At 48.9% G+C, this 15,376-nt stretch overlaps 1 protein-coding gene across 12 annotated transcripts in view; it reads right to left on the bottom strand.

The window, feature by feature from the left end:
- The window catches only part of LOC110535712 (family with sequence similarity 172 member A), a 246,421-nt gene that overhangs the window by 218,223 nt on the left and 12,822 nt on the right, over nucleotides 1–15,376 (bottom strand). For all 12 annotated transcript variants that reach the window (XM_021620906.3, XM_021620902.3, XM_090190183.1 and 9 more), the window contains exons 5-6: nucleotides 11,011–11,076; nucleotides 9,766–9,957 (exon numbers count right to left, since the gene is read on the bottom strand). In XM_021620906.3, coding sequence (XP_021476581.3) covers nucleotides 9,766–9,957; nucleotides 11,011–11,076 — 258 coding nt within the window. The remainder of the gene's footprint in view (nucleotides 1–9,765; nucleotides 9,958–11,010; nucleotides 11,077–15,376) is intronic.

The following is a 15,376-nucleotide window of genomic DNA, read 5'->3' on the forward strand; positions in this document are numbered from 1 at the left end:
GGTTCACAATGGCAGGATGAAAGGGAGAAGAGAGTGGAGGGAGAGGCAAAAGGAGGAAGAGAGGGAAAGAGCGCGAGGTAGAGTGACAGGGCTGAGATGCAGGCAGATGCGCTGTCAAGACTCTGGGGCTCTTGAGGGGTCTTGGCCAGGTGACACCGGCCCCAAAGCCCAGTACACACACGCACGCAGGGAGGCACGCGCACACACACACACAAACCTTCGACACAGCACAGATCATATTTCCGTTGAACTGCTCAATATAATGTACATGACAGTGTAAATTTCCATTCTAGCCTGCATCTCTGTGTGTGTGTGTGTGTGTACAGTAAGCCTGTTTCAAGGACAGAGTCAACTCTCATTGGGGAGGCAGTTCGCCCTATCTGAATCAGATTACATGTCAAACATGGCTGTCCTATGAGCACCTAATGAAGGCCTAATGACGCCCTTATGAAGCCCTTGCGAACGGCCTGGCCTCATGCCGGCAGCCAGATCTTTCTCCACAGAGGGAGGGCTAAAACTGTTCACCGCGATGTTACGTGGTGTTTTTGTGTAACCTCTGTGTCGTTGCTGCAAACCCGTTAACCCCCTATTTAAGCAATAAGATCTCTCTCTTTGATCAAACCCTCGACCAGCGCGAACCGGGAGCACGTGTGGACGCTGCACACGCCTGGAATCAAACTTGACCTCTGGATTTCCTTGGTGGCTGAACGGATGTCCGCTCCCCTCCCTTCGCCTCCTCCCCAAACTCAACTTCCTCTGTCCAGCTCCGGCACCTTGTCTTCTCAACCCGGCAAGCCCAACGCCACGTGAAACCCCATGTAACATTAACAAGCAGAGGAAAGGAGGAGGGGTCGATAGCTGTTTTAGTGGTGTGTGTGTTCTCTGTGCCTGGCCTCAGTGGAGTGCTCCCAGGAAGACAGTGAGCAGGAATCCACCACACACACACACACACACACACACACACACACACACACACACACACACACACACACACACACACACACACACACACACACACACACACACACACACACACACACACACACACACACGCACACTGCCTCTGGCGCTCTGGAAGAGAGTCTAAACAAGACCGTCCCAGCGGGACACACACACACACTCACACGCTACACACACACTGCCCCGCAGCTGCAAACGACCTACTACCCACCTCACACACTGCTGCCTTGATGATATCATTTGTTAATTTGGACAACAAAAAAAAAAGCAATTATCAACACTGGGGCTAATAAATGCATATTTGTGAATAATGTTTCACCACTCAGATCAAAGTTGATTTCTCCACCGTTTCTTTTTTCTTCTATCCATCCTGCAGCTCTCTTCTTTCTGATTCTAGCAGCGTGAGCCGCTCATCGTTTTCTAGCACTGTGTGTGTGTGTGTGTTTCGCCTACATCTGTGTGTCAGCACTGTGTTTATTCTTATTCCTTGTCCGTGTCTTCAGAAATCCTATTCTGTATGTTTCCCTAAAGGGGCAGGAAGCACGAGGAAGTGCTGCTTTTTCCTCTGTCTTTTTCTGACTGACAAATAAATGGTTCCAGAAAAGTAAGACAAAACGAGACCATAATCAATACAGAGACACACACACAGACAGACACACGCAGACAGACAGACAGACACACGCAGACAGACACGCACTCACACACACACACACACACGCACGCACGCAGACAGACACACACTCGTAGACAGACACGCACTCACACACACACACACACACGCACGCACGCAGACAGACACGCACTCTCACACACACGTAGACAGACACGCACTCACACACACACACGCAGACAGACATGCACGCACACACACGCAGACAGACATGCACGCACACACACGCAGACAGACACGCACGCACGCACACACACGCACTCACACACACAGACAGACACGCACGCACACACGTACACACACACACACGCACGCACTCACGCACACACGCAGACAGACACGCACACACACACACGCAGACAGACACGCACGCACACACACACACACACACGCGCAGACAGACACGCACACACAGACACACGCAGACAGACACGCACGCACACACACACACACACGCAGACAGACACGCACTCACACACACGCAGCAATCTAATCCGGGAAGAAGAAAAAAATATAAACTCCAAACACACGTTTAATATGCAAATACACACTGAGCATGGTGTTCCATTGTTCATAAAGAAGCAGGAGAGTGGTGGGGGGGGACCCTGTGATGAGAGATTCACCGCAGCACTGTTAAGATAGGGAATACGACCACAAAAATAATGTTTTCTCCCCTTCTGATCAATTTTTAATTTGGCCTGTGCAGGCGAGCTCTTCCCGGGTCTGGGCTGGTAATAATTGGGTTTTATTGACAGCTGCTGTCCCGCGGGAGGCTATTTAAAAGAGGTTTAACCCCAGAGCAAGTCTCAGCCTCTGCTGCCTTTGATGGCGTCAAGTGCATTGATTTTTACTGCAGGAAACGCTGCACATTCCACCTGGAGATATGGGTCCCATGCAGGGCCTCAATTACAAGGCCAGCTCAGACCAGCCCATCCTCTGACCCCTTCACGCAGGGCACAGTACACTCCTTCGATGCTACCCTGCCGGAACCCCAGAGAGCCTCGATAACCCGACCCCTAAACACACACACACACCACACACATGCCCTTCTTGTACATGCATGCACACATCATAACCTAACCCCCAAAGGCCAGCTTCCACCATGATCACCAGATGAGAGGAAAAACGCCCTAAGATTTACACACAAGCAACATACACTGCTATTTAATGCAGAGAGCAGTCAGAGAACACACACACACACACACACACACACACACAGGAGAGCTCAGGGCTAGGGGGTAAAATGAGGGGAATTGAGGAGAAAACGGGGAGGAGGGAGAGTAGAAGGAGAGAGTGAGAGCGAGCTGCTGGTATACAGTATCACAAAGCGACGAAGTCGAGAAGCAAATTTGGAAAAAGACATCAATCCAGCAAAAAAACACACACAAAAAAAGAGCAACATGACAGAAATGAAACAAGATTCCTGTGTTTGAGTTCAGCCCGCTTCCCTGCCCCCTTTCAGCCTCCCATTGAAATTCTGGGCAGATACAAACCCCAAGGCTTTTGACACACTTTTGAAAACACCACACCCCCTCTTTCTTTCCAGCAAGTCTCCAGTGCCGAGCCTAACTGACTAGAAAGAGCAAGGAGGGGGCGGGGTGGGAGGAGGGTGTATAGATCCTGTTTTTTATTAAATACTTTATTTTCAATGAAATGCAGTTGCTTGTTTTTTTTCGGGGGGGGGGGGGGGGGATTTTAAGGCTTTTTCCTTTCTTACTCTGCGTGCGTGTGTGGAGCAGGAGTGAGGAGTTGACTTAAGGAGGTTGTTGGGTGTGGGGGGTGCACTGCAGGGAGAAAGGGGGGTTAGAGGTAGGGGTCAAAGATACATTCAAAACCAATCAGAAAAAAAACTGATATGTTAAAAATATGGATTGGGAGAGAGAATGTGTGGGGATTAAAAAAGTAAGAAAAAGAGGTGCATGGTTGAGGCTGCAGCAGAGTTCCCATTTGTATTGCTGCTGTCAAATGCTCTTTTTCCCTCACTCCTGGCCACTAGGGGCAACGGTGAGCACTGTCACCTTCAAATTGGTAATCCATTGATAGGTTGTTTTTGAGATCTTTTGTTTTGTTCTTTTGTTTTGAGCGTATCCCAAATCTGAACCCTAACCTTAACCAGATTTTGAGTTAATGCCTAAACTTACACACTTTGCCATTTGGAACGTGGATGAATGTCTAATGCTGACGCGAGACTGTGAGAGCTAGTTGTCCTACCCACAATCCCTCCATCCATACCACAGACCTAGGTAGCCTACTAGCAAGCTTAAAGAGTGGTGTGTGTGTGTGAGTGTGTGTGAGTGTGTGTGTGTGTGAGTGTGTGTGTGTGTCTGTGTGTGTGTGTGTGTGTGTGTGTGTTAGGCTTGGGCGGTATACAGCATATACAGTTGAAGACTGATGTTTACATACACTTAGGTTGGAGTTATTAAAACTTGTTTTTCAACCACTCCGCAAATTTCTTGTTAACTCACTATAGTTTTGGCAAGTTGGTTAGGACATTTACTTTGTGCATGACACAAGTAATTTTTCCAACAATTGTTTACAGACAGATTATTTCATTTAGAATTCACTGTATCACAATTCCAGTGGGTCAGAAGTTTACATACACTAAGTTGACTGTGCCTTTCAAAAGCGCTAAATTCCAGAAAATGATGTCATGGCTTTAGAAGCTTCTGATAGGCTAATTGACACCATTTGAGTCAATTGGAGGTGTACCTGTGGATGTATTTCAAGGCCTACCTTCAAACTCAGTGCCTCTTTGCTTGACATCACAGGAAAATCAAAAGAAATCAGCCAAGTCTGGTTCATCCTTGGGAGCAATTTCCAAATGCCTGAAGGTACCACGTTCAGCTGTACTAACAATAGTACGCAGGTATAAACACCATGGGACCACGCAGCCATCATACCGCTCAGGAAGGAGATGCATTCCGTCTCCTAGAGATGAACGTACTTTGGTACGAAAAGTGCAAATCAATCCCAGAACAACAGCAAAGGACCTTGTTTAATGCTGGAGGAAACAGGTACAAAAGTATCTATATTCACAGTAAAACGAGTCCTATATCGACATAACCTGAAAGGCTGCTCAGCAAGGAAGAAGCCACTGCTCAAAAACTGTCAGAAAAAAGCCAGACTACGGTTTGCCACTGCACATGGGGACAAAGATTGTACTTTTTTGGAGAAATGTCCTCTGGTCTGATGAAACAAAAATACAACTGTTTGGCCATAATGACCATAGTTATTTTTGGAGGAAAAAGGGGGAGGCTTGCAAACCGAAGAACACCATCCCAACCGTGGAGCACGGGGGTGGCAGCATCATATTGTGGGGGTGCTTTGCTGCAGGAGCGACTGGTTCACTTCACAAAATAGACGGCGTAATGAGGATGGAAAAGTGTGTGGATATATTGAAGCAACATCTCAAGACATCAGTCAGTTGTGGAAAAATGGCTTAAGCACAACAAAGTCAAGGTATTGGAGTGGCCATCACAAAGCCCTAACCTCAATCCTATAGAACATTTGTGGGCAGAACTGAAAAAGCGCATGCGAACAAGGGGGCCTACAAACCTGACTCAGTTACACCAGCTCTGTCAGGAGGAATGGGCCAAAATTCACCCAGCTACGCGAAACACTAGACCCAAGTTAAACAATTTTAATGGCTATGCTACCAAATTCTAATTGAGTGTATGTAAACTTCTGACCCACTGGGAATGTGATGAAGGAAATAAAAGCTGAAATAAATCATTCCCTCTTCCCACTATTCTGACATTTCACATTCTTAAAATAAAGTGGTGACCCTAACTGACCTAAAACAGGGCATTTTTACGAGGATTAAATGTCAGGAATTGTGAAAAACTGAGTTTAAATGTATTTGGCTAAGGCGTACATAAACTTCCGACTTCAACTGTATCCTGGGATGATTTTAGGAGATAAAGCAGATCGCGTTCTTCATTTCATCCGTCATATTCTTTTTCATTACGAAGCTTACAGGTAGTCCCGTCACATGGTGTGTGTTTACAAGCACACAATGACGAGGGAGAGTCAGTCACCGTTGTGCAGCACCCACCAGGTGGTTTAGTTACAGTATGGAATTCACAACTAATTGTTTGCCAGCTAGATATCTTCTAACTATTATTAAGTTAACGGTCTAAAATGTTCCAAATGCTCTGCAATTTGGTTTAGCTTCTTGCAAAATCAAAATCTCCTGGATCAAGAGCCTTGCGGTCTTATATTTGTTTTGTGCGTGTAACTGGGAGTAGCAGTTTTGAGTTACTTGTGTAACTTTGCGAGCCGGAATGTCGGTCCTGCAAAAAGTTTCTATCAGACACTGTATAAAATGTTCGCTATGCGCTCATTAGCATTTAGCTAGCATTCCCTATGGGATTTAACATGTACTTGTTAGCATTGCTAACCTTCAGATTACAGATGCTCAGTGGGGTTTGAAATTGCGGCCCTTGTGTTCAGTGCAGGTATTACCGAATACCCTAGGATGACACAAGGTTCGTATGAAGGTATGGCAATCTGGATACCGCCAAAGCCTAGTTTGTGTGTACATGTGGGCGTGTGTTTGCCTAGTTGCGTGTTATCCTGAATATTGCAGACAGTATGTGACAGCATTTCCTATCGCTCCCCTTCAACCATGAATGACAGTGTTTGTGTACTGCACCAATCCACTCACAATCCCAGGTGACTACTAAAACCCAGCACTGCTAAACATCCTGCCCACATCCTCTTCTCTCTTCCTCTATTCTTTCTTTCCCCTTTCCCTTTCTCTTACCACTGGTCAGTTGTCCTCTTTTCTACCTTCCTTCCTTTCCCTTGCTCTCCCTCTTGCTCTTTCTCTCTCAAAATACAGCCTTGACAGGGCCAGAAGGTAATGATACAGCTGCCATGACGCAACAAGCAGACCTGTCCACTGTCAAGAATTGAAATCATGAAGGAATAAGCTGTCATTAAGAGGGCCTCTCCCTGCAGTGGAGCTGTCAGCCCGGCTGCCTCCCTCCACCCCTCTTCTCCTCTCCTGCCTCCCGACTCTGCCTGTGCTGCCACTGGGGCCCGCGCTGGAGTGGGCTCCCCTCGCCTGTCACTTTACAGCCAGGCTCTGGGAATAGCGCCATTTCCACACCATCCGCAACAACTGTGCCGAGTGTGAGGGAGAGTGGTGTGAGTGGTGGAGTGTGTGTGTGTGTGTTCGTGCATGTTCTGTGTGTGTGTGTGTTTGTATGGATACATGTGTCTCTGTGTGTGTGTATGGATACATGCGCCTGTGTGTGTGTGTGTGTGTGTAGCATAGTGTACTCACACATACAATATCTTAGTAGTCATAAACGGCAAGGTATAGCTGTCATATATAGCTGGTATAGCCGTCATATATAGCTGGTATAGCTGTCATAACTAGGCGTCGATTGTTTTGAAACCACACACTCAGGCATTGCTTATTTAATTGTCATAGTCTTGGCGACAGTGTGATAGCTTGTCATAGATGTTGGTACAGCATACTTGTTATCCATAGTGGACGCTAGGGCTAGTCGTTTTCACTGTGGCTACTGATATAGCCTAAAGGTTGGCGTCCCAGAAATAAGTGTGTTTTGAGTAAGGCAGATCTGATGGTGAGAGCCAGGGAAGGTTGCCCTCAGATTCACCCCTGATGGGGGAGAGGCACATGCCCGGTCAAGGGGAGGGGGGGGGCGTCTGGGGTCTGATTAACCAGCGCAAACTCCTTTTCCCACAATCCACAGCTTTGCCAGAACTGATCCCATTGGACAGGAGGCCGGGGCTAAGTGTGGCTTCAAAGGAGGACGGAGAGGAATGAAAAGTGGGGGTTTTCTACCGCTGACATATACATGGTGTGAATTCCCCCCTCTGCCCGGCGATATGGCTGCTCATGCGTGGGTGCATCCGTGTGTGTGTGTATATATGTGTGTGTGTTGTATGACTAAACGGCTCTCATTGTCTCCATTAGAACACACTGGGGGGGAGAATGAATTGTATCCTGCCGGAATGGCCTTTGTTAGAAAACAGTATAACAGTTTATTATAGCAGAGCACCATTCTGGAATGGTTACCACATAAGGAGAGGGAGCACCTATATCAGTCCCGCCTACACTTTAGCCTCCTCAGACAGTACACACTCCGCCGTTCAATATCCTGGACACGACAGCTCTCTGTGGCTGTACAGCTCTCCAAGAGAGGAGTCTTCCGGACAGGAAAGGGGAGAAAATGAGAGAAGAGTGGAGGACATGATGAATCTGCAGCGGGAGGTTCCACTTGATCTCCTGGTCGGCCATGTGTTAATCAGCGCACCTGAGATGAGAGGCGGAGATAAACGTCTCCTCGTAGAGCCGGGCTAGAGCTACCACTCGGGTCGTCAGAGAGGGAACTGTCGGTCTGCCTCGCCTCCGCTTTTCCTAACCACGTAACCAGAGTTTTTCCCTGGCCTGGTCATAACTCCTGGCTTCCCTCCTAACACCTTTGCAATCTCAGAGGCCTCACCTTGGGTCATTTTCCCTACTAATGGTTAAGGTTGTGATTGGGAGAGGAGGAACTGATCCTAGATCTGTACCTAGGGGGGAATTTCACTAGGAAGCGCCAACAGCCGTGGCTAATAGGTATCCAGCTCCATCCCAGTGTAAAGCCAGAGTGGAAGGACTTCCTGTAAATGCCATGATGACCATGTGTCAAAGGCGTAAGGATTACGGCTCCTTGTTTTATCATGATGAATGGACACGGGCTACACTCACAGCGGTCTCTATATCTCGCCTGTCACTTTGCGTCTGAGGAACGCAACTCTCCGGGCAAATGTAATAATAACCAGTCGTACTGTAACACACACGTCTGCTCCAGTCGCGCTGGCAAATAAACCTGGTCGTCTGCGCAAGTCTTTATGACATTTAGAAGGCGGGAGAGAGGGAGAAAGCAGGGATCTCCCCTAAGTCAATTTGAACGGTGGGACGATTAAATTAGGCAGGTAGCTTAGGCCAGGTTGACAAATGAGCACTGTGATGAGGGGGGAAATAAGAGTGTGGAGAGCCGGGGCTTCCGGGCACGCTGACGCAGTCCTGCGGTACACAAGGGCACGGGGAGAAGAAATGAGAATCTAAATTACACTTCACACAGCATCGGCATCACGGCTCGCGCTAAAACTTCACCTGTGTTTACACATTATGGATGAAAGTGTGTGGAGGAATGTGGCTGCCCTAAAATAGGGGTTTTCATTGGAGAGAGCCCGAACAAAACAATAGAATACCTCTCAGAGAAGGAAGTGAAAGGAGAGACTCGAGGTGGTCTCAAACCTTCCCCAGTCCCTTAGGCCTCGTTGACTCCTAAAGGCCTTTCTTCACTACCTCACATCACTACCATTATTAGTAAGTAACAACATACTGCTTCCACCCCCCAACCCAAACCTTGGGTATCTCTAGGGTACATGCTCGTGAAGGAGGGCACGGCCCGGAATGCCTTCCAAGGGTCTTCGAGAAAGAGGGGGTGTGAGAGCGAGACGCAGAGAGGTAGAAAGAGGGAGAGAGAGAGAGAAAGAGATGCAGAGAGAGAAATAGAGTGTGTTTGTGTGTGCCGTGTTGAGGGGGGAGCCAAGCTGATCAGGGAGCACGGTGATGTGAAGCTGCTGCAGACCTGAGGGCTGACCTGCAGCTAAGACTCCACACAGACAGACAGACAGACAGACATACAGAGACAGAGAGAGAGAGAGAGAGATCACAGCCTATAACACTGAACTGCAGCGCCACACAGGGGAATACAAAGAGAAAGAGATGGGGAGGCTGCATACTCTCACAATAACCCGTTTATAAATTGACAAAGTACTTAACACAAATCAAACTGAAACCAAGAAATATATACACCACAGAAACACATGTTCAATGTCCCTTACACACACACACACTGCAGCCTAGACTCATTTAAAAAGCCCCGGCCAAGCTACAGCCCTAACCAACCAGGCTACCATAGGTCACAAGGCCACACCCAGGTCTGCCATTGACGAAGACAAACAAGACCCATACCTAAACACAATCTGCAGAGCCCACCCCATGGTTACCCCATCCACCCCTACCAACCTAACACCTCTGTACCCCTGGCAGGTTAACCCCCCCCCCCCGCCCCCCACAGTGTCACCCGGGTGGGCGGCGCCCCTACCTCCTGGGCGCGGGTGATGAAGGGGATCTGTGTTCCTGAGTCAAGGTCTTGGTTGATGATGAGGCGTCGTGCCCACTGGCCGGCCCGGACCACCCCGCAACCCTGGATGAGCACCAGCAGCTTGGCAGGGTTGGACATGGCATCAGCACTCAGGTAGATGAAGCTCCTGGGCTCCTCCGCTGTGGCATCCACCTGGTCACATGACACAGTATCATCCTTTCATTAGTGCTGCAATTTGAACAAATATGTCATCAAATTCATTTTCTGAAGTACAGTTCTTGGGAAGGCCCTGCTAGCATGTTTTTGGAAGGAAGGGTGGGTGGGACGGAGGGTCTGACATCCTCCGTAGTAACGAATAAGTCCAGTGCGTGTGTCCTCAACTGCCCTTGGATGGACGAGGTCCCCAGCGTGCCGAGAGGAATCTCTGAGGAGACACGCACTGTCCATAAAAACCATGGGTGGCAGCTGCAGGAACTTAATCCAAGCAGACAAAGAAAAAGGGGAGGGGGAGAAATCTCAGCCTTTCTTCTCTTTCTTTCTCTTGTTCCTTCCTTCTATACTTGGCCCTGGTTAATCTGCTTAAAATCTGTGGTCACAAGTTCAACTCGAGGCAGGTGGACGGACCCACCACTACCACACACCCACGGAACAGTGTGATATTCCGGCGGAATAATGAGATAAACAGGGCAGGCAGAGTGTAAAAGTGTACAGGTGTAATAAAAAAACTGGGTTAGCGCCGTGATTTATAGGTTGTTAGCGCCGTTAACGGCTCCTCCCTGCGCCAGAACAACAGAGGTCATAAACATTCACTATGAGCGGGGAGAGAGAAATGCTAAGGACCAATCTTCCTCAGAAACGAAGAGCAACGGGGGGGGGGTTGTCAAGCCTGTGTTGAATGCTGGGATGAGCAGAGAGCTAGAATGCTAGAATGGTCCAGTAACAGGGAATCAAGTCCCTTTTGAGAGCATTTGAATGCAAAACAGATTAAGCAACAGCTTTTCCTGACTCGGGAGACGACGTGTCACAAATACAGTTTGTTTGTTGAGGAGACACTTTTGGACAAAGAGAGAGAAATCAAAAGGCGTATTTCCTTCTCATCCGATCCTAGTTTTCCGCGGGACACTCAACATCCTAATCATTCTCGGAAGCCGACGCATTTACGTCAACTTTCACGTTTAATATCCCCTATAATCTTTAAAGGCCTGAACGCCTCAGGGTTTTTTTTGTTCACTCGCAAATACTTACCGGCACGATTTCCTTTGTCAGGTTGCACTTTGTCTCCAGCAGTTGGTAAACATAACGAGTGATAATCTGAAAAAAATAAAAATAATCATCTTTATTCGCAACGAACACAACAACGGCACAGTTTGCGATACACACCTCATGTTGATGTCACTTCCAAATCCATGTACAACAACACATTAAGAACAGCATGCAGCTTGAGTGAGGAATCATGTACTTTTACTTGGTTCGTGTACACAGTGTAGTGTAGTGTAGTCAGTGTATTTGGCCCCTAGACAGACAGGCAGTGCTGTATGTGTGAGCTAATTGAAAGTTTTAGTTTTTTTTTTTTTTTTTTTGCAGGGACAGTGCACATTAATCAACGTTTCAGTAAAAGTGCCGTTTTTAGTGTGTTCGGAGTTGGACGAGCCGTGATCTTGGAGCTCAGAGCAGTCCCGGTATAGAGGGAATGGAAGCCAAAGGAGGAAATCTGTGACACAAGCACCGAGCTGATGCAAGACATGTTTATCCTCCCAGCCACAGCACCGAGGAACTTGTATACAGTGCAATTTCAAACCCAGGACAACGGTTTCATGGTTCAATGACATCAACAACTTTCTTTATTTTTTAACCCCGTCTCCTCCCCTTTCTCTCTCTCCCTCCCGTCCAGACTCCTCGGGCAGCTGAAAACACAAGGGCTTTTGTGGCGTCGTTTGGTTTGGAAGCGTTTGAGAGAGGGATGAGGGAGGGGGAGAGGAAAAAAACTTTCTGCCGGTCGTGTTTTGGCGTGTTTGTAGCGGATGATGATGATGATGTCTCAGCTGTGGGGGTTTGTGGGGTATTACTGGGGGTGTTTATCAGACGTGCCCAGCCTGGCATGGAGGTGCAGCGATGTGGTCGAGTGGCCCAAGCCGGGTGGGCGAGGACAAGGGGCGTGTGGTGTGGCATTGTGTTGGTGAGGTCTGTGGCGCCTGGGGGACGTCTGCTGTGACCACAGGGACAGCTGGACAGGTCAGAGTCAGGTCCCTCCCTGTCCTCTGTGTTTGTGTTCGCTTTAGCCGGACTCCCTGGAGCCGCGCAGGAGACCAAGGGGCTGGGAGGGAGAGATGGGGCGCCGTGGAGGCAGAGCGTGTCAGGTCTGAGCCCTGAGACACACAGGAGACCAAGGGGCTGGGAGGGAGAGATGGGGCGCCGTGGAGGCAGAGCGTGTCAGGTCTGAGCCCTGAGACACACAGGAGACCAAGGGGCTGGGAGGGAGAGATGGGGCGCCGTGGAGGCAGAGCGTGTCAGGTCTGAGCCCTGAGACACACAGGAGACCAAGGGGCTGGGAGGGAAAGATGGGGCACCGTGGAGGCAGAGCGTGTCAGGTCTGAGCCCTGAGACACACACTTGGAGTGACCACTGTCACACTGTTGCCTAGGTACTTCAACCTATTTACATCAGTAGAATACAACATAGTACACCCATACGCCAAAACTACTAGATAGTCGTTTGGTACGGTCACAGGATCCAACATTGCACAGAGTTAAACCAATAGCTAGAAGTTCAGCATTCAAAAACCACAGTCTCCTCGAAGCAAAGTCAGAGGGAAAAGGCTAAAACCAATCATTATAACCACATGCTCTTTTAAAGCCTAAAGAAAGTCATCGCTGACCTGATTATGTGTCTAAAGAAACACATTATGGACAAATGATGCCGTGAGATACGATTAGGAGGGATTAGCCAATCGCAGGCCTGGCGGACAGGCCAAATGAGATGACAGATTTGACCATTTGACCCGCTAGATGAGGAACGCTCCGAACGCTAAGAGATATAGCTGTGGCTAACATCAGCTAATTCACTAAATGTCAGGCTCCCCGATGAAGACTAAAATGATTGCGAGGCTCAATATGCAAGTTTTTAATGGCATCAATAACCCAAGCAGGAAATTTCATTTGTGCTACATTATTTGTTCAGTGCCTCAGGTGGCCTGAAAACCATCTGATGTGGAAAAAGAGAAGGAATGGGGAGGTGGGGGAAGTGGACTGAGAGCGTGTGTGTGTGTGTGTGTGTGTGTGTGTGTGTGTGTGTGTGCACGCCTATGTAGGCAGCGCGTGCATGAAGCATTAGTGTAGATGTGCTGTTTCGTGTGTGTCCGTCCGCCGGTACACAGAGGTCTTTGTTCAGGTTGACAGACAGGCCCAGGGTCAGGATACAGGGGCTTGCTGATTGGAGTCAGATGAGGAAGCACAGCTCTGAGATCAGTATCACTCCAGGCCCGGATGAACGAGAGAGGGAGTCCACACACAAGCCCAAAATAACAAACCCCACAGAGGACTTTTTAATTTATTTTACCCTTATTTATTATTTTACAAGGTAAGATGACTGAGAACACATTCTCATTTACAGCAATGACCTGGGGAATAGCTACAGGGGAGAGGAGGGGAGATGAATGAGCCAATTGGAACCTGGGGATGATTAGGTGACCATGATGGTCTGAGTGACAGCTTGGGAATTTAGACAGGACACCGGGGTTAACACCCCTACTCTTACGATAAGTGCCATGGGATCTTTAGTGACCACAGAGAGTCCGGACACCCGTTTAACGTCCCATCTGAAAGACGGCTCTCGACACAGGGCAACGTCCCTTATTACTGCCCTGGGGTATTTGGAATATTGTTTTGGAGACCGTCCAACACCACTTCCAGCAGCATCTGGTCTCCCATCCAGGGACCGACCAGGACCCATCTTGCTTTGCTTCAGAGGCAAGCCAGCAGAGGGATGCAGGGTGGTATGCTGCTGGCAACATGGTCAACTTAGATGACATGGTTACAGAGTCAAAATATCATATGCTGATGGGAGCTGTTAACCACCACACACACACAGAGGCAAAGAAGTGCACACACACACACACACACACTACAAGAAACGTCACTACTACAAGAAAATGGCTACCATCACCGCGTGGGCCTCAGCCATCTCTCTCTGCAGCCGATCAGCGGCATAGGCTACAGCACTTTGTCACATCATTAACACAGTGTTATTAGTCCTATAATGAAAGGCCTGGCCCTGCAGGTAGTGGAGGAGTGCTAAGTGGTTCTGTCTCTCTCTCTCCCTGGAGCTATGTCTGTCTGGGGCTGGTGCTGCTGAGGTTGATTGTGATAGTGGGGGTGCACTCAACACTGACGGGGATTGGGGACATTTGGCTGATGCCCCCCCCAAAAAACAGCCCAACTGTCAAATTTAGGTATTACTTAAACTACTCGCAGTGGCAAAAATGACAGCATGGCCAAGTGTGGCGAGGAAGATGAGGAGGAAGACGCATCTACCCCTAACCCCGTTGAACCTGGGACATCAGTTGGATGGTGTCTCCACATGTCTCTGAAAGCAGCGTAGTGGTCACCACCTCCACATCAAGGTCTCCTCTACTCATTATCAAGGCCAGTCGTTTCTCAACAGACCCTTCCGTCTCCCTTTCTCTGGGGGCCTATGTGGTTCGTTTTAGGGGAAGTGCTGTGGTGACGTACCCCACGGTGCCCCAGGAACCAGGAGGAGCAGAGAGGAAGGAAGGGTTTACAGGAGGGATCAGTCTGTGTGTGTGTGTGTGTGTGGGGGGGGGGGGGGGGGTAATCCTAGGGAGCATGTGTGTGGCCGGTGCCAGCTCCCACTGCGGTAGACAGCTGAGATTGGAGGGAGCGGGGGTGGGTGGGTGACTGGCCTTGACCAAGCGCTTTCCACTGAGTGGGCGAGCGATAGGCACCTCTCCTACCCTTCTCCTCTTCTCTCTACTGCCCCCCCCCCCCCCCAAGTTAAGGCCTTAATGAAGACCACTGTGTCGGTAAGTCGATCTGTTTGTAAACTAACCTGGTGGAAAAACCCTCTTCAAACAAACAGGGGAGGGCCTTCCTCAGATAGAGAGGGATGAAAGAGAGAGAGGGGGGGGTGGGGGTAGAATCCAGACCTCCCACATTGTGTAATGCTCTGATTACTCCAGTCATGCTTGGTCCAGCTGACCTCTCGAGGTGATAAGGAGATGATCCACCGGACATGGGGTTGGGGGGAGAGGAGGAGGGGATAGGTGGGAGAGGAGGGGGTGAGTGTTGCCCCAGACAAGGGAGGTGGGGGGAGAGGTGGGGAAGAGGGTTACAACTAGATAACGGGGGTGGGGGGGAAAGGTGTGAGAGGAGGGGGTGAGTGTTGCCCCGGACAAGGGAGGTGGGGGGAGAGATGTGGATGAGGGTTACAAAGCAATCAGTAATTTGCCAAAGTTTCTAGAATCTTCAGCAATTTTGGTAATTAACAGAAAATCTATGGCAATCTATCGCAATTTATACTTGGATATTTTTTTTGAAACAATTATTCACATATGTTATTCATTTATTTTATCTGTGTCCATATTGTCCACACAGTA

Source organism: Oncorhynchus mykiss, chromosome 11, assembly GCF_057628025.1.
Source record: "Oncorhynchus mykiss isolate SJ-2025 chromosome 11, ASM5762802v1, whole genome shotgun sequence".
NCBI classification, from domain to species: Eukaryota; Metazoa; Chordata; class Actinopteri; order Salmoniformes; family Salmonidae; genus Oncorhynchus; species Oncorhynchus mykiss.